Consider the following 23,013-nt stretch of genomic DNA (forward strand, 5'->3'; position numbering starts at 1 on the left):
CAGGATCCTTAAACACTACAAATGCTCACGATCACCCAGACAGAACAGTGGGATTCCTGACTGACACTTTCCCCATTTCTCCTCTCGCAGTGCTGACCCATCCTGGGTGCACCAGTTTCAGGAACCTCCCCAATAGGATACTCTCTCTGGGTGACCCCAGACACTGGGTATTGGTATCTATTGGACGGTGGGATCTATCCAAGCTGAACAGAGCCTGTCTCCATCCTGAACACACACAGGTTCACTTCCCAGCAGGGTCAGGGATATTGAGTGTAATTACCAGTGTTCCACTGCAGCCCAGACTGAGCCCCACCCTGGACCCTTCCTGTCTGTACATTTCCCCAGTGCCCCATTGGGGAACATTCAGTCCCGGATATCCTACAGAAACAGCGCTGTGGGGCCGGGCGGCTGAGTCACGTGACCCTGTTGCTGGGCCTCTCAAGTCACAATGGGAGATGACACTCGCTCAGCTCGAACTAGAAACAGTGAAACAGCCAATAAGAATTAAACCTGGAGCGCGGCCAATTAAAGGGGAAGGACAGAAAATTGGCCAAAAATATTCATGTAGAGAGACCAGTGATATTTACAAATTGAAATGTTCACAGAAACACATCCAGGCCGGGTCTTGTACCCTGCAGCGACTTCAGCTGATTCTTTCCATTTGAACTGAACTGATTCCCCCCTAAACTGAAACAGATTAAAGATTAAACAGGAAATAAACAGATTGAACAATAGTGTAAATAACAGGGAGACTGGGATTAATATTTCAATAATAATTACAGAGATATTACTGATAAGAATGACTGAATCCCATTTATATTTTATTTATTACATTAAACATTAACACAAACACTCACCAGATCTTCTCCAGACTCCTGCAGTTCAGTATGAGGCGGTGGAAAGCAGGGACAGATTGGTCTGTGAAGGAGTTTGATCCCAGTTTCAGCTCCATCAGTGACTGGTTTGCACTGAGAGCAGAGGCAAGAGCCTCGGCACAAGAATCTGTGAGACCGACACCCCATAGACTGGGGATCAGAGAGAGAAATAACAGGAATGTGTAAATCTCCAGCGTTCATTAATAACACTATTACTTATATTAATAAATAATAATTAATAATAATATTCATTAGTAAAGATGTTGAAAGGTTTTTCACCATTTCCACAAAGTAGATGAGATTTGAACAAACTGAACAGGAAAGACTGGGAGAGGTCATCGCATCTCACTGGACAGCTACTGCCCGCCTCAAACTGGGCAGCCCCCGGTCACTAAGGTTCTGTCCCGCCACAGTCCACCTGCTTCAATGGGTGCTTGGAACTCAGGGTCATTGCCCGACAAGTGGAATGTAACACTGCACCAAGCATGACAAAAAAAGGAAAGAAGGTACCAGCCCGTCGTTTTGCAAACTGGAATGTCAGAACTATGTCTCCTGGCATGTCGGAAAACCTTACACAAACCAACGATTCTTGGAAGACTGCCATCATTGACAATGAGCTCAGTGGACTCAATGCCAGCACTTCATTGCAGCACTTCAGGAGACACGCCTGCCTGTGAGTGGATCTCTAAGAGAGCAAGACTACACCTTCTACTGGCAGGGTAGGGATCCTGAAGAACCAAGACAGCATGGAGTGTGCTTCGCCATCAGAAATCTTTTGCTCAGCATGATCGAGCCACCTTCAAATAGCTCGGAACGCATACTGTCCATTGGACTGCTCACCGCCTCTGGTCCAGTACACTTACTCAGCATCTAAGCTCTAACACTCTGCTCCCCACCTGAAGTTAAAGACCAGTTCTACGAGGAACTCCATAATATCATTAGTAGCATCCCCAATACTGAACATCTGTTCCTGCTGGGGGACTTTAACGCCAGGGTTGGGGCCGACCATGACTCATGGCCCTCCTGCCTCGGGCGCTATGGCATTGGAAGGATGAATGAGAATGGACAGAGACTGCTGGAGTTGTGTATCTATCATAACCTCTGCATCACAAACTCGTTCTTTCAGACTAAACCGGCATTTCTTTCAAGCCAGCAAGATCGATCTGGAACCTTTTCTGACACTTTTAGTAGAATGTGCATCAGCCAACAATGAACAATTATCTACATAACATTCAATGAGTATGTGATCTTCAGTAAACCCCTTGTATAGAATCTCACTTACAATATTTGACAAATAGAATCCCATATCCACTGTCTCCACAAGGGCCAGTGTGTCAATCAGCTGAAGTACTTTTAACAACCCTTTTTATTTTCTGAGCTTCCCAAGCTGAAGGACAGTATCTCCCATTTTCACCCATCAGTAATATTATGAAACCAGCTGCACTAGAATACCCATCAGGAAGATTAGCATGTAAACCATCGCTAAAAATGACCAGTTTCATGTTCTTTGGGTCACCTAGGGATGGGAACTTAAACACACATTTCTCCAGATTTCTCATCGGGACACAACCCATATACACATCTCCACTTCATTCTTCCACTGGTTATTTTTTATACTTATTTGTTTTGTGGGATGTGGGTGTCACTGGAAAGACCAGTATTTGTTGCCCATCCCTAATTGCCCTTGGGAAGGTGGTGGTGAGCTGCCTTCTTGAAGCTCTGCAGTCTATCTGGTGTAGGTATATCCACAATGCTGTTAGAGAGGGAATTCCAGGATGTTGATCTCGCAACAGTGAAGGAACGGTGATATATTCTCAAGTCAGGATGGTGTGTGGCCTGGAGGAAAACTTCCCACGCATCTGCTGCCTTTTCCTTCGAGGTGGAAGAGGTCGCGGGTTTGGAAGGTGCTGTTGAAGGAGGCATGGTGAGTTGCTGTAGTACATCTTGTATCTGGTACACTCTGCTGTCACTGTCTGTCCCTGGTGGAGGGAGTGAATGTTTAAGGTGGTGGATGGGGTGTCGATCAAATGGGCTGCATTTATCCTGGATGGTGTTGAACTTCCTGAGTGTTGTTGGAGCTGCCCTCATTCAGGCAAGTGGACAGTATTCTATCACACTCTTGATTTGTGCCTTGTAGATGGTAGACAGGTTTGGGGAGTCAGGGGGTTGACTACTCACTGTAGAATTTCCAGCCTCAGACCTGCTCTTGTAGACACAGTATTTATAATGCTGCTCCAGTTCAGTTTCTGGTCAATGGTAACACCCAGGATGTTGATAGTGGGGATCCAGTGATGTTAATGCCGTTGAATGTCAAGGGGAGATGGTTAGATTCTCTCTTGTTGAAGATGAGCATTGCCTGGCACTTGTTTGGCATGAATGTTACTTAGCACTTATCAGCCCAAGCCTGGATGTTGTCCAGGTCTGGCCTCATGGGGACATGGACTACTTCAGTATCTGAGCAGTTGAGAATGGTAGATGGAATATAATGTCGGGAAGTGTAAAGTTATTCACTTTGGTTGTAAAAATAGAAAAGCAGAGTGTTTTTTAAATGGTGTGAAACTTGTAAGTGTTGATGTTCGAAGGGAATATATTTATACTTTCACATTTCAACCTGTGTGTTAATAACCTTTGCATCTTTATGAAATGAGTCTTGTTTTATAATAAATTAATAATTTTGTTTATTATTAAAGAAACTTGGTTGGTAGATTTTTATTCAGAAACTGAAATAGATGAAGTATATAATTGTCTGTATCGGTAACTGGGTAAAACATTTAAATATATGTTGTGACCTGTGGAGAAGTGGAACTAGAGAAAGAGAGTGCACTCCTCCATCCTCGCTCATAACACCAACCAGTGGAGAGTTTTCCCCCTGATTCCCACTAACTTCAATTTGCCTCGGGCTCCTTGATGTCCCACTCGGTCAAATGCTGCCTCGATATCAAGAACAATCACTTTCACCTAACCTGGTCATATGGTTCAGATTCCGAGAACATCGGAGGGTAATCAAAGCCCAACAATTTACACTTGCTTTCGGCTATTTCTGATCATTGCTGCGAGGATTGTAGATTTTTGTCTGTTATTAGTGGCCAGCTTGCCAGTATGGGTCTGTGCACGGTTGTGTCAACGTCACCACGTAATGACATCAGACGTAATAATGTCCGAGTGTTGCTTCACCCCTCAGTGGCCGTGTTCACAATCTCTCTCCCTCCAACAGTACCCCGCTCCCTCCCGCCGTCACACCTCAGTCGCTGCTTCTCTTCCTCACTCTCTCCCACTGTTCTCTCCCGTGCCCGCCTGCTCTCCACTCCCGACTCTTCACTGCTCCATCCTGCCTCGCTGCTAAATCCCCACCCACACCCTCCAACTGCCCCGGCCACCTCTGCTGCTCCATCCCGCCACTCGCTTCCTGCCGTACTCACTTCTGTCACCCACACACGCAGCCCCAGGATCCCCGCTGCTTCTCTGGGTGGTGAGGTGGGGATCGAGCAGCGGGAGGGAACAGCGAGCAGACGGGTACGGGAGAGAATGGTGAAATGGAGTGGCAAGAAGTCGGGAGTGGCAGGAAGATGTGTGTGGGAGGGAGCGGGAAAGAGAAGCGGCAATCGCGGGAGGGAGTGGTGTATTTGACAGGGGGTGGAAGTGGTGATCACTGCTATTGAGGGGTGAAGCAGTTCGGGTTCGATTGTTTTTGTTTTGTGTTGAATTGAGCAGCCTGACATCATCAGACTACACCGAGCTGTACACATGTGCAAACAGGCTCCTACTCTCTGCACGTGTGTGGCATTCCGCATTGCCAGGACTGGTTGGCACGTGTGTGCTGCCATGGGTTTGGTTGCCTTTCTGTGATTATTTGAGCAGCGCCATATTTAGTCCTGGCAGCTACCCGAACACCGCAGACATCGACATTTCAGTGCAGCAGGCTGTATTTACACTTGTGCCAGTGCAGCGCCACCTAGTGGTTACATTGTCAGCAAACGCAGCCTTTTTTTCATAACCTTCGACCTTCACCTTGAGGCAACCATTCTGTGTTCCCATATTCTACTCTGGAAAGCCAGTTGGTGAAGAATATTACTGGAGTTAATCTTTATTCAGTCTTACATTAGTTTAGAGTTTAGCATTACAAACAGACACCTCCTCACTCAACCACACCACAGTATTGATAAGTGTCTCTTCATAGGAGCTCAAGTGAAACCCCAGTTACTGCCCACTATCTAAACAGAATTAATATGCAATTAGCACTTACCACAGATCCTGCATTTTACAGTCCGGGTTCCTCAGAGCCTCAGAAAGTTGTTTCACTCCTGAATCTCCCAGTTTATTATCACTCAGGTCCAGATCCGTCAGTGACCGGTTTGTACTGACAGCAGAGGCGAGAACTTCGATACAAGAAGCTGTGAGATTGTTATTTTCCAGCCTGGGATCAAAGATGGAGAAATAACAGGAATTAGAGTAAATCCCTAGTGTTTACTAATAACATTATTACTGATGCTGTTATTACTAGAGTAATATGCAGTGCTTAGTAATAACACTATTGCTGATACTAATAATAATGCACAATGTATATTAATAACACTATCACTGATATTAATAGTAACGTCGTGTCAGATACCCAATTATTATAAAGGGGGGAAGCAGGAAGAGAGCGAGGGGGGGAAGCGGGAAGAAAGCGGGGTGGGGGAAGCAGAAAGAGAGCGGGGGGGGGGAAGCGAGATGAGAGCGGGGAGGGGGAAGTGGAAAGAGAGCGAGGGGGAAGCGGGAAGAGAGCGAGGGGGAAGCGGGAAGAGAGAGAGGGGGAAGCGGGAAGAGAGAGAGGGGGAAGCGGGAAGAGAGAGAGGGGGAAGCGGGAAGAGAGAGAGGGGGAAGCGGGAAGAGAGCGAGGGGGAAAGCGGGAAGAGAGCGAGGGGGAAAGCGGGAAGAGAGCGAGGGGAGGAAGCGAGATGAGAGCGGGGAGGTAGCAAGATGAGAGCGAGGGGGGGGAAGCAAGATGAGAGCGAGGAGGGGGAAGTGGAAAGAGAGCGAGGGGGAAGCGGGAAGAGAGCGAGGGGGAAGCGGGAAGAGAGAGAGGGGGAAGCGGGAAGAGAGAGAGGGGGAAGCGGGAAGAGAGAGAGGGGGAAGCGGGAAGAGAGCGAGGGGAGGAAGCGGGGAGAGAGAGAGGGGGAAGCGGGAAGAGAGCGAGGGGGAAAGCGGGAAGAGAGCGAGGGGGAAAGCGGGAAGAGAGCGAGGGGAGGAAGCGAGATGAGAGCGGGGAGGTAGCAAGATGAGAGCGAGGGGGGGGAAGCAAGATGAGAGCGAGGAGGCGGAAGTGGTAAGAGAGCGAGGGGGAAGCGGGAAGAGAGAGAGGGGGAAGCGGGAAGAGAGAGAGGGGGAAGCGGGAAGAGAGCGAGGGGGGGAAGCGGGGAGAGAGCGAGGGGGGGAAGCGGGGAGAGAGCGAGGGGGGGAAGCGGGGAGAGAGCGAGGGGGGGAAGCGGGGAGAGAGCGAGGGGGGGAAGCGGGGAGAGAGCGAGGGGGGAAGCGGGGAGAGAGCGAGGGGGGAAGCGGGGAGAGAGCGAGGGGGGGAAGCGGGGAGAGAGCGAGGGGGGAAGCGGGGAGAGAGCGAGGGGGGGAAGCGGGGAGAGAGCGAGGGGGGAAGCGGGGAGAGAGCGAGGGGGGGAAGCGGGGAGAGAGCGAGGGGGGGAAGCGGGGAGAGAGCGAGGGGGGGAAGCGGGGAGAGAGCGAGGGGGGGAAGTGGGGAGAGAGCGAGGGGGGGAAGCGGGGAGAGAGCGAGGGGGGAAGCGGGGAGAGAGCGAGGGGGGGAAGCGGGGAGAGAGCGAGGGGGGGAAGCGGGGAGAGAGCGAGGGGGGAAGCGGGGAGAGAGCGAGGGGGGGAAGCGGGGAGAGAGCGAGGGGGGAAGCGGGGAGAGAGCGAGGGGGGAAGCGGGGAGAGAGCGAGGGGGGGAAGCGGGGAGAGAGCGAGGGGGGGAAGCGGGGAGAGAGCGAGGGGGGGAAGTGGGGAGAGAGCGAGGGGGGGAAGCGGGGAGAGAGCGAGGGGGGGAAGCGGGGAGAGAGCGAGGGGGGGAAGCGGGGAGAGAGCGAGGGGGGGAAGCGGGGAGAGAGCGAGGGGGGGAAGCGGGGAGAGAGCGAGGGGGGGAAGTGGGGAGAGAGCGAGGGGGGGAAGCGGGGAGAGAGCGAGGGGGTAAGCGGGGAGAGAGCGAGGGGGGGAAGCGGGGAGAGAGCGAGGGGGGGAAGCAGGGAGAGAGCGAGGGGGGGGAAGCAAGATGAGAGCGAGGAGGCGGAAGTGGTAAGAGAGCGAGGGGGAAGCGGGAAGAGAGAGAGGGGGGGAAGCGGGGAGAGAGCGAGGGGGGGAAGCGGGGAGAGAGCGAGGGGGGGAAGCGGGGAGAGAGCGAGGGGGGGAAGCGGGGAGAGAGCGAGGGGGGAAGCGGGAAGAGAGAGAGGGGGAAGCGGGAAGAGAGCGAGGGGGGGAAGCGGGGAGAGAGCGAGGGGGGGAAGCGGGGAGAGAGCGAGGGGGGGAAGCGGGGAGAGAGCGAGGGGGGGAAGCGGGGAGAGAGCGAGGGGGGGAAGCGGGGAGAGAGCGAGGGGGGAAGCGGGGAGAGAGCGAGGGGGGAAGCGGGGAGAGAGCGAGGGGGGAAGCGGGGAGAGAGCGAGGGGGGAAGCGGGGAGAGTGCGAGGGGGGGAAGCGGGGAGAGAGCGAGGGGGGAAGCGGGGAGAGAGCGAGGGGGGGAAGCGGGGAGAGAGCGAGGGGGGGAAGCGGGGAGAGAGCGAGGGGGGGAAGTGGGGAGAGAGCGAGGGGGGGAAGCGGGGAGAGAGCGAGGGGGGAAGCGGGGAGAGAGCGAGGGGGGGAAGCGGGGAGAGAGCGAGGGGGGGAAGCGGGGAGAGAGCGAGGGGGGAAGCGGGGAGAGAGCGAGGGGGGGAAGTGGGGAGAGAGCGAGGGGGGGAAGCGGGGAGAGAGCGAGGGGGGGAAGCGGGGAGAGAGCGAGGGGGGGGAAGCGGGGAGAGAGCGAGGGGGGGAAGTGGGGAGAGAGCGAGGGGGGGAAGCGGGGAGAGAGCGAGGGGGGGAAGTGGGGAGAGAGCGAGGGGGGGAAGCGGGGAGAGAGCGAGGGGGGGAAGCGGGGAGAGAGCGAGGGGGGGAAGCGGGGAGAGAGCGAGGGGGGGAAGCGGGGAGAGAGCGAGGGGGGGAAGCGGGGAGAGAGCGAGGGGGGGAAGCGGGGAGAGAGCGAGGGGGGGAAGCGGGGAGAGAGCGAGGGTGGGAAGCGAGGAGAGAGCGAGGGGGGGAAGCGAGGAGAGAGCGAGGGGGGAAGCGGGATTGAGTGAGGGGGTGAGCGAGGGGGGAAGCGAGGGGGGAAGCGGGGAGAGAGCGAGGGGGGAAGCGGGGAGAGAGCGAGGGGGGAAGCGGGGGGTGAGCGAGGGGGAAGCGGGGGGTGAGCGAGGGGGGAAGCGGGGGGTGAGCGAGGGGGGAAGCGGGGGGTGAGCGAGGGGGGAAGCGGGGGGTGAGCGAGGGGGGGAAGCGGAGGGTGAGCGAGGGGGGGAAGCGGGGGAGAGCGAGGGGGAAGCAGGGGAGAGCGAGGGGGGAAGCGGGGGAGAGCGAGGGGGGAAGCGGGGGAGAGCGAGGGGGGAAGCGGGGGAGAGCGAGGGGGGAAGCGGGGGAGAGCGAGGGGGGAAGCGGGGAGAGAGCGAGGGGGGAAGCGGGGAGAGAGTGAGGGGGGAAGCGGGAAGAGAGCGAGGGGGGGGATGCAGGGGGAGAGCGAGGGGGGAAGCGGGGAGAGAGCGAGGGGTAAGCGGGGGAGAACAAGGGGGGAAGCGGGGGGAGAGCAGCCTGAAGAACTTGGTGGCGGCGGGTATGAGTGTGCACTCCTCCTCCCCAGCCCCCGGCCACTGACTGCAAGCCACTCACTCCCTGCTTCCTGCCGCTCTCTCCCCCACCACTCACTCCCCACCCCCCCTCTTCGCTCCCCTCTTCGTTCTCCTTCCCCACTACCCCCCACTCCTCACCCACCATCCTCACTCTGGTCGCCCACTGCCCCACCCCTCCTTCTCCCCACTCCCCCCTCACATCCCCCCGCCACACACCACTGCCTGTCCAGCGATTGTGTGCTGCCATGGGTTTCGGTTGCCTTTCTGTGATTATTTGAACAGCGCCATCTTTAATCCTGGCAGTTACCCGAACACCGCAGACAGTGACGTTTCAGTGCAGCAGGCTGTGTTTACACATGTGCCAGGGCAGCGCCACCTAGTGGTTACATTGTCAGCAAACGCAGCCTTTTTTCATAACCTTTGACCTTCACTATGAGGCGACCATTCTCTGTTACCATATTCTACTCTGGAAATCCAGTTGGTGAAGAATATTACTGGAGCTAATCTTTACTCAGTCTTACATTAATTTAGAGTTTAGCATTACAAACATACATCTCCTCACTCAACCACACCACAGTATTGATAAATGCCTATTTATATGTGCTCAAGTGAAACCCCAGTTAATGCCCACTATCTGCACATAATTAATATACAATTAGCACTTACTGCAGTCTCTGTATTTTACAGTCCGGGTTCCTCAGAGCCTCAGACAGTAGTTTCACTCCTGAATCTCCCAGTTTATTATAACTCAGGTCCAGATCCGTCAGTGACCAGTTTGTACTGAGAGCGGAGGCGAGATCTTCGATACAAGAATCTGTGAGTTTGTTATTTTCTAGCCTGGGATCAAAGATGGAGAAATAACAGGAATTAGAGTAAATCCCCAGTATTTATTAATAACATTGTTACTGATGGTGTTATTACTAGAGTAATATGTCGTGCTTAGTAATAACACCATTGCTGATACTGATAATAATGCACAATGTTTATTAATAACACTATTACTGATATTAATAGTAACGTAGTGTCAGATACCCAGTTATTATGAAGGGGGGGAAGCGGAAAGAAAGCGGGGTGGGGGAAGTGGAAAGAGAGCGGGGTGGGGGGGGGAAGCGAGATGAGAGCGAGGGGCGTAGCAAGATGAGAGTGGGGGGGGAAGCAAGATGAGAGCGAGGAGGGGGAAGCGGAAAGAGAGCGAGGGGGAAGCGGAAAGAGAGCGAGGGGGAAGCGGGAAGAGAGCGAGGGGGAAGCGGGAAGGGAGCGAGGGGGAAGCGGGAAGAGAGCGAGGGGGAAGCGGGAAGAGAGCGAGGGGGAAGCGGGCAGAGAGCGAGGGGGGAAGCGGGCAGAGAGCGAGGGGGGAAGCGGGCAGAGAGCGAGGGGGGAAGCGGGCAGAGAGCAAGGGGGGAAGCGGGCAGAGAGCGAGGGGGGAAGCGGGCAGAGAGCGAGGGGGGAAGCGGGCAGAGAGCGAGGGGGAAGCGGGCAGAGAGCGAGGGGGAAAGCGGGCAGAGAGCGAGGGGGGAAGCGGGCAGAGAGCAGGGTGGGGGAAGCGAGGGGAGAGGTGGGGAGAGTGCAGGGTGGGAGAAGCGGGGAGAGAGCGAGGAGGGAAGCGGGGAGAGAGCAGGGTGGGGGAAGCGGGAGAGAGCGAGGGGGGAAGCAGGGAGAGAGCAGGGTGGGGGAAGCGGGAGAGAGCGAGGGGGGGGCAACAGGGAGAGAGCGAGGGGGAAGCGGGGAGCAAGCAAGGGGGGGGGAGGTGGGGAGAGGGCGGGGTGGGAGAAGCGGGAAGAGAGCGTGGGGGAAGCAGGAAGAGAGCGGGGGGAAGCAGGGAGAGAGCGGGGGGAAGCAGGGAGAGAGGGGGGGGAAGCAGGGAGAGAGCGGGGGGAAGCAGGGAGAGAGCGGGGGGAAGCAGGGAGAGAGCGGGGGGAAGCAGGGAGAGACCGAGGGCGGAAGCGGGGAGAGACCGAGGGCGGAAGTGGGGAGAGACCGAGGGCGGAAGTGGGGACAGACCGAGGGCGGAAGCTGGGGGAGAGTGAAGGGGGAAGCGAGGGGTGAGCGAGAGGGGGAAGCGGGGGGTGAGCGAGAGGGGGAAGCGGGGGGTGAGCGAGAGGGGGAAGCGGGGGGTGAGCGAGAGGGGGAAGCGGGGGGTGAGCGAGAGGGGGAAGCGGGGGGTGAGCGAGAGGGGGAAGCGGGGGGTGAGCGAGAGGGGGAAGCGGGGGGAGAGCGAGGGGGAGGCGGGGAGAGAGCGAGGGAAGCAGGGAATGGGGGGAAGCAGGGGGAGGGGCAAAGCTGGAAGAGCGCAGGGGAGAGGTGGGGAGAGAGCAGGGTGGGGGAAGCGGGAAGAGAGCGACAGGGGGAAGCGGGGAGAAAGTAAGGGGGGAGGCAGGGAAAGCAAGAGGGAGGCAGGGAGAGAGCAAGGGGGGATGCGGGGAGAGAGTAAGGGGGGATGTGGGGAGAGAGTAAGGGGGGGAAGCAGGGAGAGCGAGGGGGGGAGCAGGGAGAGAGCGGGGGGGGGAAGCGGGGAGAGACCGAGGTGGGGGAAGAGGGGAGAGAGCGAGGGGAGAGCGAGGGGGGGAAGCGGGGAGAGAGCGAGGGGGGGAAGCCGTTGAGAGAGCGAGGGGGGGGAAGCCGGTGAGAGAGCGAGGGGGGGGAAGCCGGTGAGAGAGCGAGGGGGGGGAAGCCGGTGAGAGAGCGAGGGGGGGGAAGCCGGTGAGAGAGCGAGGGGGGGGAAGCCGGTGAGAGAGCGAGGGGGGGGAAGCCGGTGAGAGAGCGAGGGGGGGGAAGCCGGTGAGAGAGCGAGGGGGGGGAAGCCGGTGAGAGAGCGAGGGGGGGGAAACCGGTGAGAGAGTGAGGGGGGGGGAAGCCGGTGAGAGAGCGAGGGGGGGGGAAGCCGGGGAGAGAGCGAGGGGGGGGAAGCCGGGGAGAGAGCGATGGGGGAAAGCCGGGGAGAGAGCGAGGGGGGGAAGCAGGGAGAGAGCAAGGGGGGGTAAGCGGGGAGAGGGCGAGGGGGGGATGCGGGGAGAGAGCGAGGGAGGGAAGCGGGGGGAAGCGAGGGGGGGAAGCGAGGAGAGAGCGAGGGGGGGAAGCGAGGGGAGAGCGAGGGGGGGAAGCGAGGGGAGAGCGAGGGGGGGAAGCGAGGGGAGAGTGAGGGGAGAGCGAGGGGGGGAAGCGGGGAGAGAGCGAGGGGGGGAAGCGGGGAGAGAGCGAGGGGGGGGAAGCCGTTGAGAGAGCGAGGGGGGGAAGCCGGTTAGAGAGCGAGGGGGGGGAAGCCGGTGAGAGAGCGAGGGGGGGGAAGCCGGTGAGAGAGCGAGGGGGGGAAGCCGGTGAGAGAGCGAGGGGGGGGAAGCCGGTGAGAGAGCGAGGGGGGGGAAGCCGGTGAGAGAGCGAGGGGGGGAAGCCGGTGAGAGAGCGAGGGGGGGGAAGCCGGTGAGAGAGCGAGGGGGGGGGAAGCCGGTGAGAGAGCGAGGGGGGGGGAAGCCGGTGAGAGAGCGAGGGGGGGGAAACCGGTGAGAGAGCGAGGGGGGGGGAAGCCGGTGAGAGAGCGAGGGGGGGGGGGAAGCCGGGGAGAGAGCGAGGGGGGGAAGCCGGGGAGAGAGCGAGGGGGGAAAGCCGGGGAGAGAGCGAGGGGGGGAAGCCGCGGGAGAGCGAGGGGGGGAAAGCGGGGGGAGAGCAGCCTGCAGAACATGGTGGCAGTGGATGCGAGTGTGCACTCCTCCTCCCCAGCCCCCGGCCACTGACTGCAGGCCACTCACTCCCTGCTTCCCCCCGCTCACTCCCCTGACCACTCGCTCCCCACTCCCCTCTTCGCTCTCCTCTCCCCACCCCTCTTCGTTCTCCTTCCCCACTCCCCCCCCGCTCCTCACCCACTATCCTCACTCTGGCCGCCCACTGCCTCACCCCTCCCTCTCCCCCCTCCCCCCTCGATTGTGTGCTGCCATGGGTTTGGTTGCCTTTCTGTGATTATTTGAACACTGCCATCTTTAGTCCTGGCAGCTGCCCGAACACCGCAGACAGTGACGTTTCAGTGCAGCAGGCTGCATTTACACTTGTGTCAGTGCAGCGCCACCTAGTGGTTACATTGTCAGCAAACGCAGCCTTTTTTTCATAACCTTCGACCTTCACCTTGAGGCGACCATTCTCTGTTGCCATATTCTACTCTGGAAATCCAGTTGGTGAAGAATATTACTGGAGCTAATCTTTACTCAGTCTTACATTAATTTAGAGTTTAGCATTACAAACATACACCGCCTCACTCAAACACACCACAATATCAATAAGTGTCTCTTTATATGTGCTCAAGTGAAACCCCAGTTAATGCCCACTATCTGCACATAATTAATATATAATTAGCACTTACTCCAGTTTCTGTATTTTACAGTCCGGGTTCCTCAAAGCCTCAGACAGTAGTTTCACTCCTGAATCTCCCAGTTGATTATAACTCAGGTCCAGATCCGTCAGTGATCGGTTTGTACTGAGAGTAGATGCGAGATCTTCGATACAAGAATCTGTGAGATTGTTTCCTACCAGCCTGGGATCAAAGATAGAGAAATAACAGGAATTAGAGTCAATCCCCAGCGTTTATTAATAACATTATTACTGATGGTGTTATTACTAGAGTAATATGCAGTGCTTAGTAATAACACCATTACTGATACTAATAATAATGCACAATGTATATTAATAGTAACGTGCAGTGTCAGATAGCCATTTATTATAAAGGTAGGAAGCGGGGAGAGAGGGGGGGAAGCGGGTAGACAGCAAGGGGGCAAGTGGGTGGAAAGCGAGGCGGGGGGGGAGTGGGTGGAGAGCGAGTGGGTGAAGCGGGAAGAGAGCGAGGGGGGGAAGCGGCGAGAGAGCGAGTGGGTGAAGCGGGAAGAGAGCGAGGGGGTGAAGCGGCAAGAGAGCGAGGGGGTGAAGCGGCAAGAGAGCGAGGGGGGAAAGCGGCAAGAGAGCGAGGGGGGAAGCGGCAAGAGAGCGAGGGGGGAAGCGGCAAGAGAGCGAGGGGGGGAGGCGGCAAGAGAGCGAGGGGGGGAAGCGGCAAGAGAGCGAGGGGGGGAAGCGGCAAGAGAGCGAGGGGGGGAAGCGGCAAGAGAGCGAGGGGGGGAAGCGGCAAGAGAGCGAGGGGGGGAAGCGGCAAGAGAGCGAGGGGGGGAAGCGGCAAGAGAGCGAGGGGGGGAAGCGGCAAGAGAGCGAGGGGGGGAAGCGGCAAGAGAGCGAGGGGGGGAAGCGGCAAGAGAGCGAGGGGGGGAAGCGGCAAGAGAGCGAGGGGGAAGCAGGGAGAGAGCGAGGGTGAAGCAGGGAGAGAGCGAGGGGGAAGCAGGGAGAGAGCGAGGGGGAAGCAGGGAGAGAGCGAGGGGGAAGCAGGGAGAGAGCGAGGGGGAAGCAGGGAGAGAGCGAGGGGGAAGCAGGGAGAGAGCGAGGGGGAAGCAGGGAGAGAGCGAGGGGGAAGCAGGGAGAGAGCGAGGGGGAAGCAGGGAGAGAGCGAGGGGGAAGCAGGGAGAGAGAGAGGGGGAAGCAGGGAGAGAGCGAGGGGGAAGCAGGGAGAGAGCGAGGGGGAAGCAGGGAGAGAGCGAGGGGGAAGCAGGGAGAGAGCGAGGGGGAAGCAGGGAGAGAGCAAGGGGGAAGCAGGGAGAGAGCGAGGGGGAAGCAGGGAGAGAGCGAGGGGGAAGCAGGGAGAGAGCGAGGGGGAAGCAGGGAGAGAGCGAGGGGGAAGCAGGGAGAGAGCGAGGGGGAAGCAGGGAGAGAGCGAGGGGGAAGCAGGGAGAGAGCGAGGGGGAAGCAGGGAGAGAGCGAGGGGGAAGCAGGGAGAGAGCGAGGGGGAAGCAGGAAGAGAGCGAGGGGGAAGCAGGGAGAGAGCGAGGGGGAAGCAGGGAGAAAGCGAGGGGGAAGCAGGGAGAGAGCGATGGGGAAGCAGGGAGAGAGCAAGGTGGAAGCGGGAAGAGAATAAGGGGGAGGCTGGGAGAGAGCAAGGGGGGATGCGGCGAGAGAGTAAGGGGGGAAGCAGGGAGAGCGAGGGGGGGGAAGTGCGGAGAAAGCGGGGGGTGAGCAAGGGGGGAAGTGGGGAGAGAGTGAGGGGGGAAGCAGGGAGAGCGAGAGGGCAAGCAGGGAGAGAGCGAGGGGGGAAGCGGGGAGAGAGCATTGGGGGGGCAATGGGGAGAGAGCATTGGGGGGGCAATTGGGAGAGCGTGGGGGGGGAAGCAGGGAGAGAGCGAGGGGGAAGCAGGGAGAGAGCGAGGGGGAAGCAGGGAGAGAGCGAGGGTGAAGCAGGGAGAGAGCAAGGTGGAAGCGGGAAGAGAATAAGGGGGAGGCGGGGAGAGAGCAAGGGGGGATGCGGCGAGAGAGTAAGGGGGGAAGCAGGGAGAGCGAGGGGGGGAAGCGGGGAGAAAGCGGGGGGTGAGCAAGGGGGGAAGTGGGGAGAGAGTGAGGGAGGAAGCAGGGACAGCGAGGGGGGGAGGCGGGGTTGAGCAAGGGGGGAAGTGGGGGGAGAGTGAGGGGGGAAGCGGGGGGTGAGCGAGAGGGGGAAGCGGGGGGTGAGCGAGAGGGGGAAGCGGAGGGGGAAGCGGGGAGAGAGCGAGGGGGGAAGCGGGGAGAGAGCGAGGGGGGAAGCGGCAAGAGAGCGAGGGGGGGAAGCGGCAAGAGAGCGAGGGGGGGAAGCGGCAAGAGAGCGAGGGGGGAAGCGGCAAGAGAGCGAGGGGGGGAAGCGGCAAGAGAGCGAGGGGGGAAGCGGAAAGAGAGCGGGGGGGGGAAGCGGCAAGAGAGCGAGGGGGGGAAGCGGCAAGAGAGCGAGGGGGGAAGCGGCAAGAGAGCGAGGGGGGGAAGCGGCAAGAGAGCGAGGGGGGGAAGCGGCAAGAGAGCGAGGGGGGGAAGCGGCAAGAGAGCGAGGGGGGGAAGCGGCAAGAGAGCGAGGGGGGGAAGCGGCAAGAGAGCGAGGGGGGGAAGCGGCAAGAGAGCGAGGGGGGGAAGCGGCAAGAGAGCGAGGGGGGGAAGCGGCAAGAGAGCGAGGGGGGGAAGCGGCAAGAGAGCGAGGGGGGGAAGCGGCAAGAGAGCGAGGGGGGGAAGCGGCAAGAGAGCGAGGGGGGGAAGCGGCAAGAGAGCGAGGGGGGAAGCGGCAAGAGAGCGAGGGGGGGAAGCGGCAAGAGAGCGAGGGGGGAAGCGGCAAGAGAGCGAGGGGGGAAGCGGCAAGAGAGCGAGGGGGGAAGCGGCAAGAGAGCGAGGGGGGAAGCGTCAAGAGAGCGAGGGGGGAAGCGGCAAGAGAGCGAGGGGGGGAAGCAGGAAGAGAGCGTGGGGGAAGCGCAAAGAGATGGAGGGGGGAAGCGGGGAGAGAGCGAGGGGGGGGAAGCGGGGAGAGAGCGAGGGGGGAAGCGGGGAGAGAGCGAGGGGGGGAAGCGGGAGAGAGAGCGATGGGAGAAGCGGGGGAGAGAGCGAGGGGGGAAGCGGGGAGAGAGCGAGGGGGGAAGCGGGGAGAGAGCGAGGGGGGAAGCGGGGAGAGAGCGAGGGGGGAAGCGGGGAGAGAGCGAGGGGGGAAGCGGGGAGAGAGCGAGGGGGGAAGCGGGGAGAGAGCGAGGGGGTAAGCGGGGAGAGAGCGAGGGGGTAAGCGGGAGAGAGAGCGATGGGAGAAGCGGGGAGAGAGGGGGGGAAGCGGGGAGAGAGCGAGGGGGAAGGCGGGAGAGAGCGATCTGAGAAGCGGGGGAGAGAGCGAGGGGGGAAGCGGGGAGAGAGCGAGGGGGGAAGCGGGGAGAGAGCGAGGGGGGAAGCGGGGAGAGAGCGAGGGGGGAAGCAGGGAGAGAGCGAGGGGGAAGCAGGGAGAGAGCGAGGGGGAAGCAGGGAGAGAGCGAGGGTGAAGCAGGGAGAGAGCAAGGTGGAAGCGGGAAGAGAATAAGGGGGAGGCGGGGAGAGAGCAAGGGGGGATGCGGCGAGAGAGTAAGGGGGGAAGCAGGGAGAGCGAGGGGGGGAAGCGGGGAGAAAGCGGGGGGTGAGCAAGGTGGGAATTTGGGAGAGAGTGAGGGAGGAAGCAGGGACAGCGAGGGGGGGAGGCGGGGTTGAGCAAGGGGGGAAGTGGGGGGAGAGTGAGGGGGGAAGCGGGGGGTGAGCGAGAGGGGGAAGCGGGGGGTGAGCGAGAGGGGGAAGCGGAGGGGGAAGCGGGGAGAGAGCGAGGGGGGAAGCGGGGAGAGAGCGAGGGGGGGAAGCGGCAAGAGAGCGAGGGGGGGAAGCGGCAAGAGAGCGAGGGGGGGAAGCGGCAAGAGAGCGAGGGGGGAAGCGGCAAGAGAGCGAGGGGGGGAAGCGGCAAGAGAGCGAGGGGGGAAGCGGCAAGAGAGCGAGGGGGGGAAGCGGCAAGAGAGCGAGGGGGGGAAGCGGCAAGAGAGCGAGGGGGGGAAGCGGCAAGAGAGCGAGGGGGGGAAGCGGCAAGAGAGCGGGGGGGGAAGCGGAAAGAGAGCGGGGGGGGAAGCGGCAAGAGAGCGAGGGGGGGAAGCGGCAAGAGAGCGAGGGGGGAAGCGGCAAGAGAGCGAGGGGGGGAAGCGGCAAGAGAGCGAGGGGGGAAGCGGCAAGAGAGCGAGGGGGGGAAGCGGCAAGAGAGCGAGGGGGGGAAGCGGCAAGAGAGCGAGGGGGGGAAGCGGCAAGAGAGCGAGGGGGGGAAGCGGCAAGAGAGCGAGGGGGGGAAGCGGCAAGAGAGCGAGGGGGGGAAGCGGCAAGAGAGCGAGGGGGGGAAGCGGCAAGAGAGCGAGGGGGGGAAGCGGCAAGAGAGCGAGGGGGGAAGCGGCAAGAGAGCGAGGGGGGGAAGCGGCAAGAGAGCGAGGGGGGGAAGCGGCAAGAGAGCGAGGGGGGAAGCGGCAAGAGAGCGAGGGGGGGAAGCGGCAAGAGAGCGAGGGGGGAAGCGGCAAGAGAGCGAGGGGGGGAAGCGGCAAGAGAGCGAGGGGGGAAGCGGCAAGAGAGCGAGGGGGGAAGCGGCAAGAGAGCGAGGGGGGAAGCGGCAAGAGAGCGAGGGGGGAAGCGTCAAGAGAGCGAGGGGGGAAGCGGCAAGAGAGCGAGGGGGGGAAGCAGGAAGAGAGCGTGGGGGAAGCGCAAAGAGATGGAGGGGGGGAAGCGGGGAGAGAGCGAGGGGGGGGAAGCGGGGAGAGAGCGAGGGGGGAAGCGGGGAGAGAGCGAGGGGGGGAAGCGGGAGAGAGAGCGATGGGAGAAGCGGGGGTGAGAGCGAGGGGGGAAGCGGGGAGAGAGCGAGGGGGGAAGCGGGGAGAGAGCGAGGGGGGAAGCGGGGAGAGAGCGAGGGGGGAAGCGGGGAGAGAGCGAGGGGGGAAGCGGGGAGAGAGCGAGGGGGGAAGTGGGGAGAGAGCGAGGGGGGAAGCGGGGAGAGAGCGAGGGGGGAAGCGGGGAGAGTGCGAGGGGGTAAGCGGGGAGAGAGCGAGGGGGTAAGCGGGAGAGAGAGCGATGGGAGAAGCGGGGAGAGAGGGGGGGAAGCGGGGAGAGAGCGAGGGGGAAGGCGGGAGAGAGCGATCGGAGAAGCGGGGGAGAGAGCGAGGGGGGAAGCGGGGAGAGAGCGAGGGGGGAAGCGGGGAGAGAGCGAGGGGGGAAGCGGGGAGAGAGCGAGGGGGAAGCGGGGAGAGAGCGAGGGGGGAAGCGGGGAGAGAGCGAGGGGGGAAGCGGGGAGAGAGCGAGGGGGGAAGCGGGGAGAGAGCGAGGGGGGAAGCGGGGAGAGAGCGAGGGGGGAAGCGGGGAGAGAGCGAGGGGGGAAGCGGGGAGAGAGCGAGGGGGGAAGCGGGGAGAGAGCGAGGGGGGAAGCGGGGAGAGAGCGAGGGGGGAAGCGGGGAGAGAGCGAGGGGGGAAGCGGGGAGAGAGCGAGGGGGAAGCGGGGAGAGAGCGAGGGGGAAGCGGGGAGAGAGCGAGGGGGGGGAGATGGGGAGAGAGCGGGGCGGGTGAAGTGGGAAGAGAGCACGTGGCAAGCGGGGAGAGAGCGAGTGGGAAGCGGGGAGAGAGCAAGGGAGAAGCGGGGAGAGAGCATTGGGGGGCAATGGGGAGAGAGCATTGGGGGGGGCAATGGGGAGAGAGCATTGGGGGGGCAATGGGGAGAGTGCATTGGGGGGTGCAATGGGGAGAGAGCATTGGGGGGGCAATGGGGAGAGAGCATTGGGGGGGGCAATGGGGAGAGAGCATTGGGGGGGCAATGGGGAGAGAGCATTGGGGGGGCAATGGGGAGAGAGCATTGGGGGGGGCAATGGGGAGAGAGCATTGGGGGGGGCAATGGGGAGAGAGCGAGGGTGGAAGCAGGGAGAGAGCGAGGGGGGAAGCAGGGAGAGAGCGAGGGGGGAAGCAGGGAGAGAGCATTGGGGGGGCAATGGGGAGAGAGCATTGGGGGGGGCAATGGGGAGAGAGCATGGGGGGGGCAATGGGGAGAGAGCATGGGGGGGCAATGGGGAGAGAGCATGGGGGGGCAATGGGGAGAGAGCATTGGGGGGGCAATGGGGAGAGAGCATTGGGGGGGGAAGCAGGGAGAGAGCATTGGGGGGGAAGCAGGGAGAGAGCGAGGGGGAAGCAGGGAGAGAGCGAGGGGGAAGCAGGGAGAGAGCGAGGGGGAAGCAGGGAGAGAGCGAGGGGGGAAGCAGGGAGAGAGCGAGGGGGGAAGCAGGGAGAGAGCGAGGGGGAAGCAGGGAGAGAGCGAGGGGGAAGCAGGGAGAGAGCGAGGGGGAAGCAGGGAGAGAGCGAGGTGGAAGCGGGAAGAGAATAAGGGGGAGGCGGGGAGAGAGCAAGGGGGGATGCGGGGAGAGAGCAAGGGGGGATGCGGCGAGAGAGTAAGGGGGGAAGCAGGGAGAGCGAGGGAGGGGAAGCGGGGAGAAAGCGGGGGGTGAGCAAGGGGGGAAGTGGGGAGAGAGTGTGGGGGGAAGCAGGGAGAGAGCGAGGGGGAAGCGGGGAGAGAGCATTGGGGGGGCAATGGGGAGAGAGCATTGGGGGGGCAATTGGGAGAGAGCATTGGGGGGGCAATGGGGAGAGCGTGGGGGGAAAGCAGGGAGAGAGCGAGGGGGAAGCAGGGAGAGAGTGAGGGGGAAGCAGGGAGAGAGCAAGGTTGAAGCGGGAAGAGAATAAGGGGGAGGCGGGGAGAGAGCAAGGGGGGATGCGGCGAGAGAGTAAGGGGGAAGCAGGGAGAGCGAGGGGGGGGAAGTGGGGAGAAAGCGGGGGTTGAGCAAGGGGGGAAGTGGGGAGAGAGTGAGGGAGGAAGCAGGGAGAGCGAGGGGGGGAAGCGGGGTTGAGCAAGGGGGGAAGTGGGGGGAGAGTGAGGGGGTAAGCGGGGGGTGAGCGAGAGGGGGAAGCGGGGGGGGAAGCGGGGAGAGAGCAAAGGGGGAAGTGCGCAGAGAGCGAGGGGGGGAAGCGGGGAGAGAGCAAGGGGGGGAAGCGGTGGGTGAGCAAGGGGGGAAGCGGGGGGGGAGAGCAGCCTGAAGAACTTGGTGGCGGTGGGTCCGAGTGTGCACTCCTCCTCCCCAGCCCCCGGCCACTGACTGCAGGCCACTCATTCCCTGCTTCCTCCCGCTCACTCCCCCCACCACTTGCTCCCCACCCCTCTTCGTTCTCCTTCCCCACTCCCCCCCGCTCCTCACCCACTATCCTCACTCTGGCCGCCCGCTGCCTCACCCCTCACATCTCCCGCCACCCACCCACCCCGCTCCATGTACAGCGATTGTGTGCTGCCATGTGTTTCAGTTGCTTTCTGTGATTATTTGAGCACCGCCATCTTTAGTCCTGGCAGCTACCCGAACACCGCAGACAGTGACGTTTTAGTGCAGCAGGCTGTATTTACACATGTGCCAGTGCAGCGCCACCTAGTGGTTACATTGTCAGCAAACGCAGCCTTTTTTTCATAACCTTCGACCTTCACCTTGAGGCGACCATTCTCTGTTACCATATTCTACTCTGGAAATCCAGTTGGTGAAGAATATTACTGGAGCTAATCTTTACTCAGTCTTACATTAATTTAGAGTTTAGCATTACAAACATACACCTCCTCACTCAATCACACCACAGTGTCAATAAGTGGCTCTTTATATGTGCTGAATTGAAACCCCAGTCAATGCCCACTATCTGCACACAATTAATATACAACTAACATACAATTCGCACTTACCACAATTTCTGTATTTTACAGTCCGGGTTCCTCAGAGCCTCAGACAGTAGTTTCACTCCTGAATCTCCCAGTTCATTATAATTCAGGTTCAGATCCGTCAGTGATCGGTTTGTACTGAGAGCAGATGCGAGATCATCGATACACGAAGTTGTGAGATTGTTTCCTACCAACCTGGGATCAAAGATAGAGAAATAACAGGAATTAGAGTAAATCCCCAGTGTTTATTAATAACATTATTACTGATCATGTTATTACTAGAGTAATATGCAGTGCTTAGTAATAACACCATTGCTGATACTAATAATAATGCACAGTGTTTATTAATAACACTATTACTGATATTAATAGCAACATAGTGTCAGATACCCAGTTATTATAAACACAATCTCACACAGTCTGGCACTTACCACAGTTCCTGTATTTTACAGTCTGGGTTCTTCAGAGCCTCAGACAGTAGTTTCACTCCTGAATCTCCCAGATTATTACCACTCAGGTCCAGATCCGTCATTGACCTGTTTGTACTGAGAGCGGAGGCGAGATCTTCGATACAAGAATCTGAGAGATTGTTTCCTCCCAGCCTGGAATCAAAGATGGAGAAATAACAGGAATTAGAGTAAATTCCCAGTGTTTATTAATAACACCATTACTGATATTAATAGTAACGTACAGTGTCAGACATCCAGTTATTATAAACACAATCTCACACAGTCTGGTACTCACCACAATTTCTGTATTTTACAGTCCGTGTTCCTCAGAGCTTCAGACCGTAGTTTCACTCCTGAATCTCCCAGATTATTATCACTCAGGTCCAGATCTGTCAGTGACCGGTTTGTACTGAGAGCGGAGGCAAGATCTTCGATACAAGAATCTGTGAGATTGTTTCCTCCCAGCCTGGAATCAAAGATGGAGAAATGACAGGAATTAGAGTAAATTCCCAGTGTTTATTAATAACACTATTACTGATATTAATAGTAATGTACAGTGTCAGATACCCAGTTATTATAAACACAATCTCACACAATCTGGTACTTACCCCAGGTCCTGTATTTTACAGTCTGGGTTCCTCAAAGCCTCAGACAATAGTTTCACTCCTGAATCTCCCAGATTATTGGAATCCAGTCTAAACACAAACAGACAGAGAGTGAGAAACAAACTGAATCAAACCTGGACCTGATACAATTCACTTTCTGTTGAATGTTACAGGAAACACTGAAAAAGACTTGAGGAAATTAACAACCAGATTTTCCCATCACTGACAATGAATCTCACACTTTAGAACTCCTCATATATTCAGGAGCTGTCAATAAACATCAAAGAGGGAAGTAACGGGACAGAAGGTAGGTGATTGGTTGGTGAGTATTACAGTGTGTTTTTGTCTCTCCAAGTGACAGCATTTGAATAAAGTATTGCTTGGGGTAATAAATCTATTACTTTATTAAATTAATTTGATAAATGAACTAATTAATACATTTATTATGAATTGTTTTAAAAGACCTAATTACATTTATTCAGGTTATCAATAAGGAAATTAATGATAAAAGACTGGAGATGACAGGGCAGGCTACGTGTCAGGACTGTAGGATGTGGGAGCTTGAGGATAGCGAGACTGTCCCACATTCCCACACCAGCAGGAAATGTCTCCGTCTTCAGTCATTCCAGCTCAGAGTCAATGGGCAGGAATGTGAGTTAGAGACATTCCCAAACATAAGGGAGGGGGAGGAATTTCTTCACAGTTTTATCCAGAACACAGTCACAGTTCAGAGAAAATCACAGGTTCAAGAAGAGGGTGTAACCATTAGGAAGCAGCGTGGTGAGGACTGAGGAGAGATTGAGAAGGAGGTTCCTCAAACACAGGTCCTGTCCAAAAGGTACAATGTACTTGTTACCTGTGAGGACAAGAAGAAAGACTGTGGGGAGGACAGTCACAATGTAGACCAAGGTACTGTGGCTCAGAAGACTGTCCAAGGGGGAAAGAGCAGAATAGAATGTGGTAGTGATAAGGGTTTCCATAATTAGAGGGATGGATAGTGTCCTCTGCAGACATGAATGAGAATCCTGTCGGGTGCGTTGTCTACAAGGTGCCAGGGTAAGGGATATCTTATGGTGGCAGGAGAGCAATTTGGAAGGGGAGGGAATAATCCAGTTGTCGTGGTCGATGTTGGAACAAACGACATATGTAGGAACCGGGAGGAGA

The 23,013-nt window shown here is 58.7% G+C and overlaps 1 protein-coding gene across 1 annotated transcript in view; it reads right to left on the reverse strand.

The window, feature by feature from the left end:
* Positions 1-509: 509 nt before the first annotated feature.
* Positions 510-23,013, reverse strand: part of LOC137385166 (NACHT, LRR and PYD domains-containing protein 3-like) — a 96,855-nt gene continuing 74,351 nt past the window's right edge. The window contains exons 7-15 of the mRNA XM_068060132.1: positions 21,853-21,939; positions 21,540-21,710; positions 21,227-21,397; positions 20,820-20,990; positions 13,071-13,241; positions 9,389-9,559; positions 5,119-5,289; positions 858-1,025; positions 510-687 (exon numbers count right to left, since the gene is read on the reverse strand). Of these exons, the coding sequence (XP_067916233.1) occupies positions 600-687; positions 858-1,025; positions 5,119-5,289; positions 9,389-9,559; positions 13,071-13,241; positions 20,820-20,990; positions 21,227-21,397; positions 21,540-21,710; positions 21,853-21,939 (1,369 nt within the window). The 3' untranslated portion in view covers positions 510-599. The remainder of the gene's footprint in view (positions 688-857; positions 1,026-5,118; positions 5,290-9,388; positions 9,560-13,070; positions 13,242-20,819; positions 20,991-21,226; positions 21,398-21,539; positions 21,711-21,852; positions 21,940-23,013) is intronic.

The sequence above is a fragment of the Heterodontus francisci genome, chromosome 28 (genome assembly GCF_036365525.1).
Source record: "Heterodontus francisci isolate sHetFra1 chromosome 28, sHetFra1.hap1, whole genome shotgun sequence".
In the NCBI taxonomy this organism is placed as follows: Eukaryota; Metazoa; Chordata; class Chondrichthyes; order Heterodontiformes; family Heterodontidae; genus Heterodontus; species Heterodontus francisci.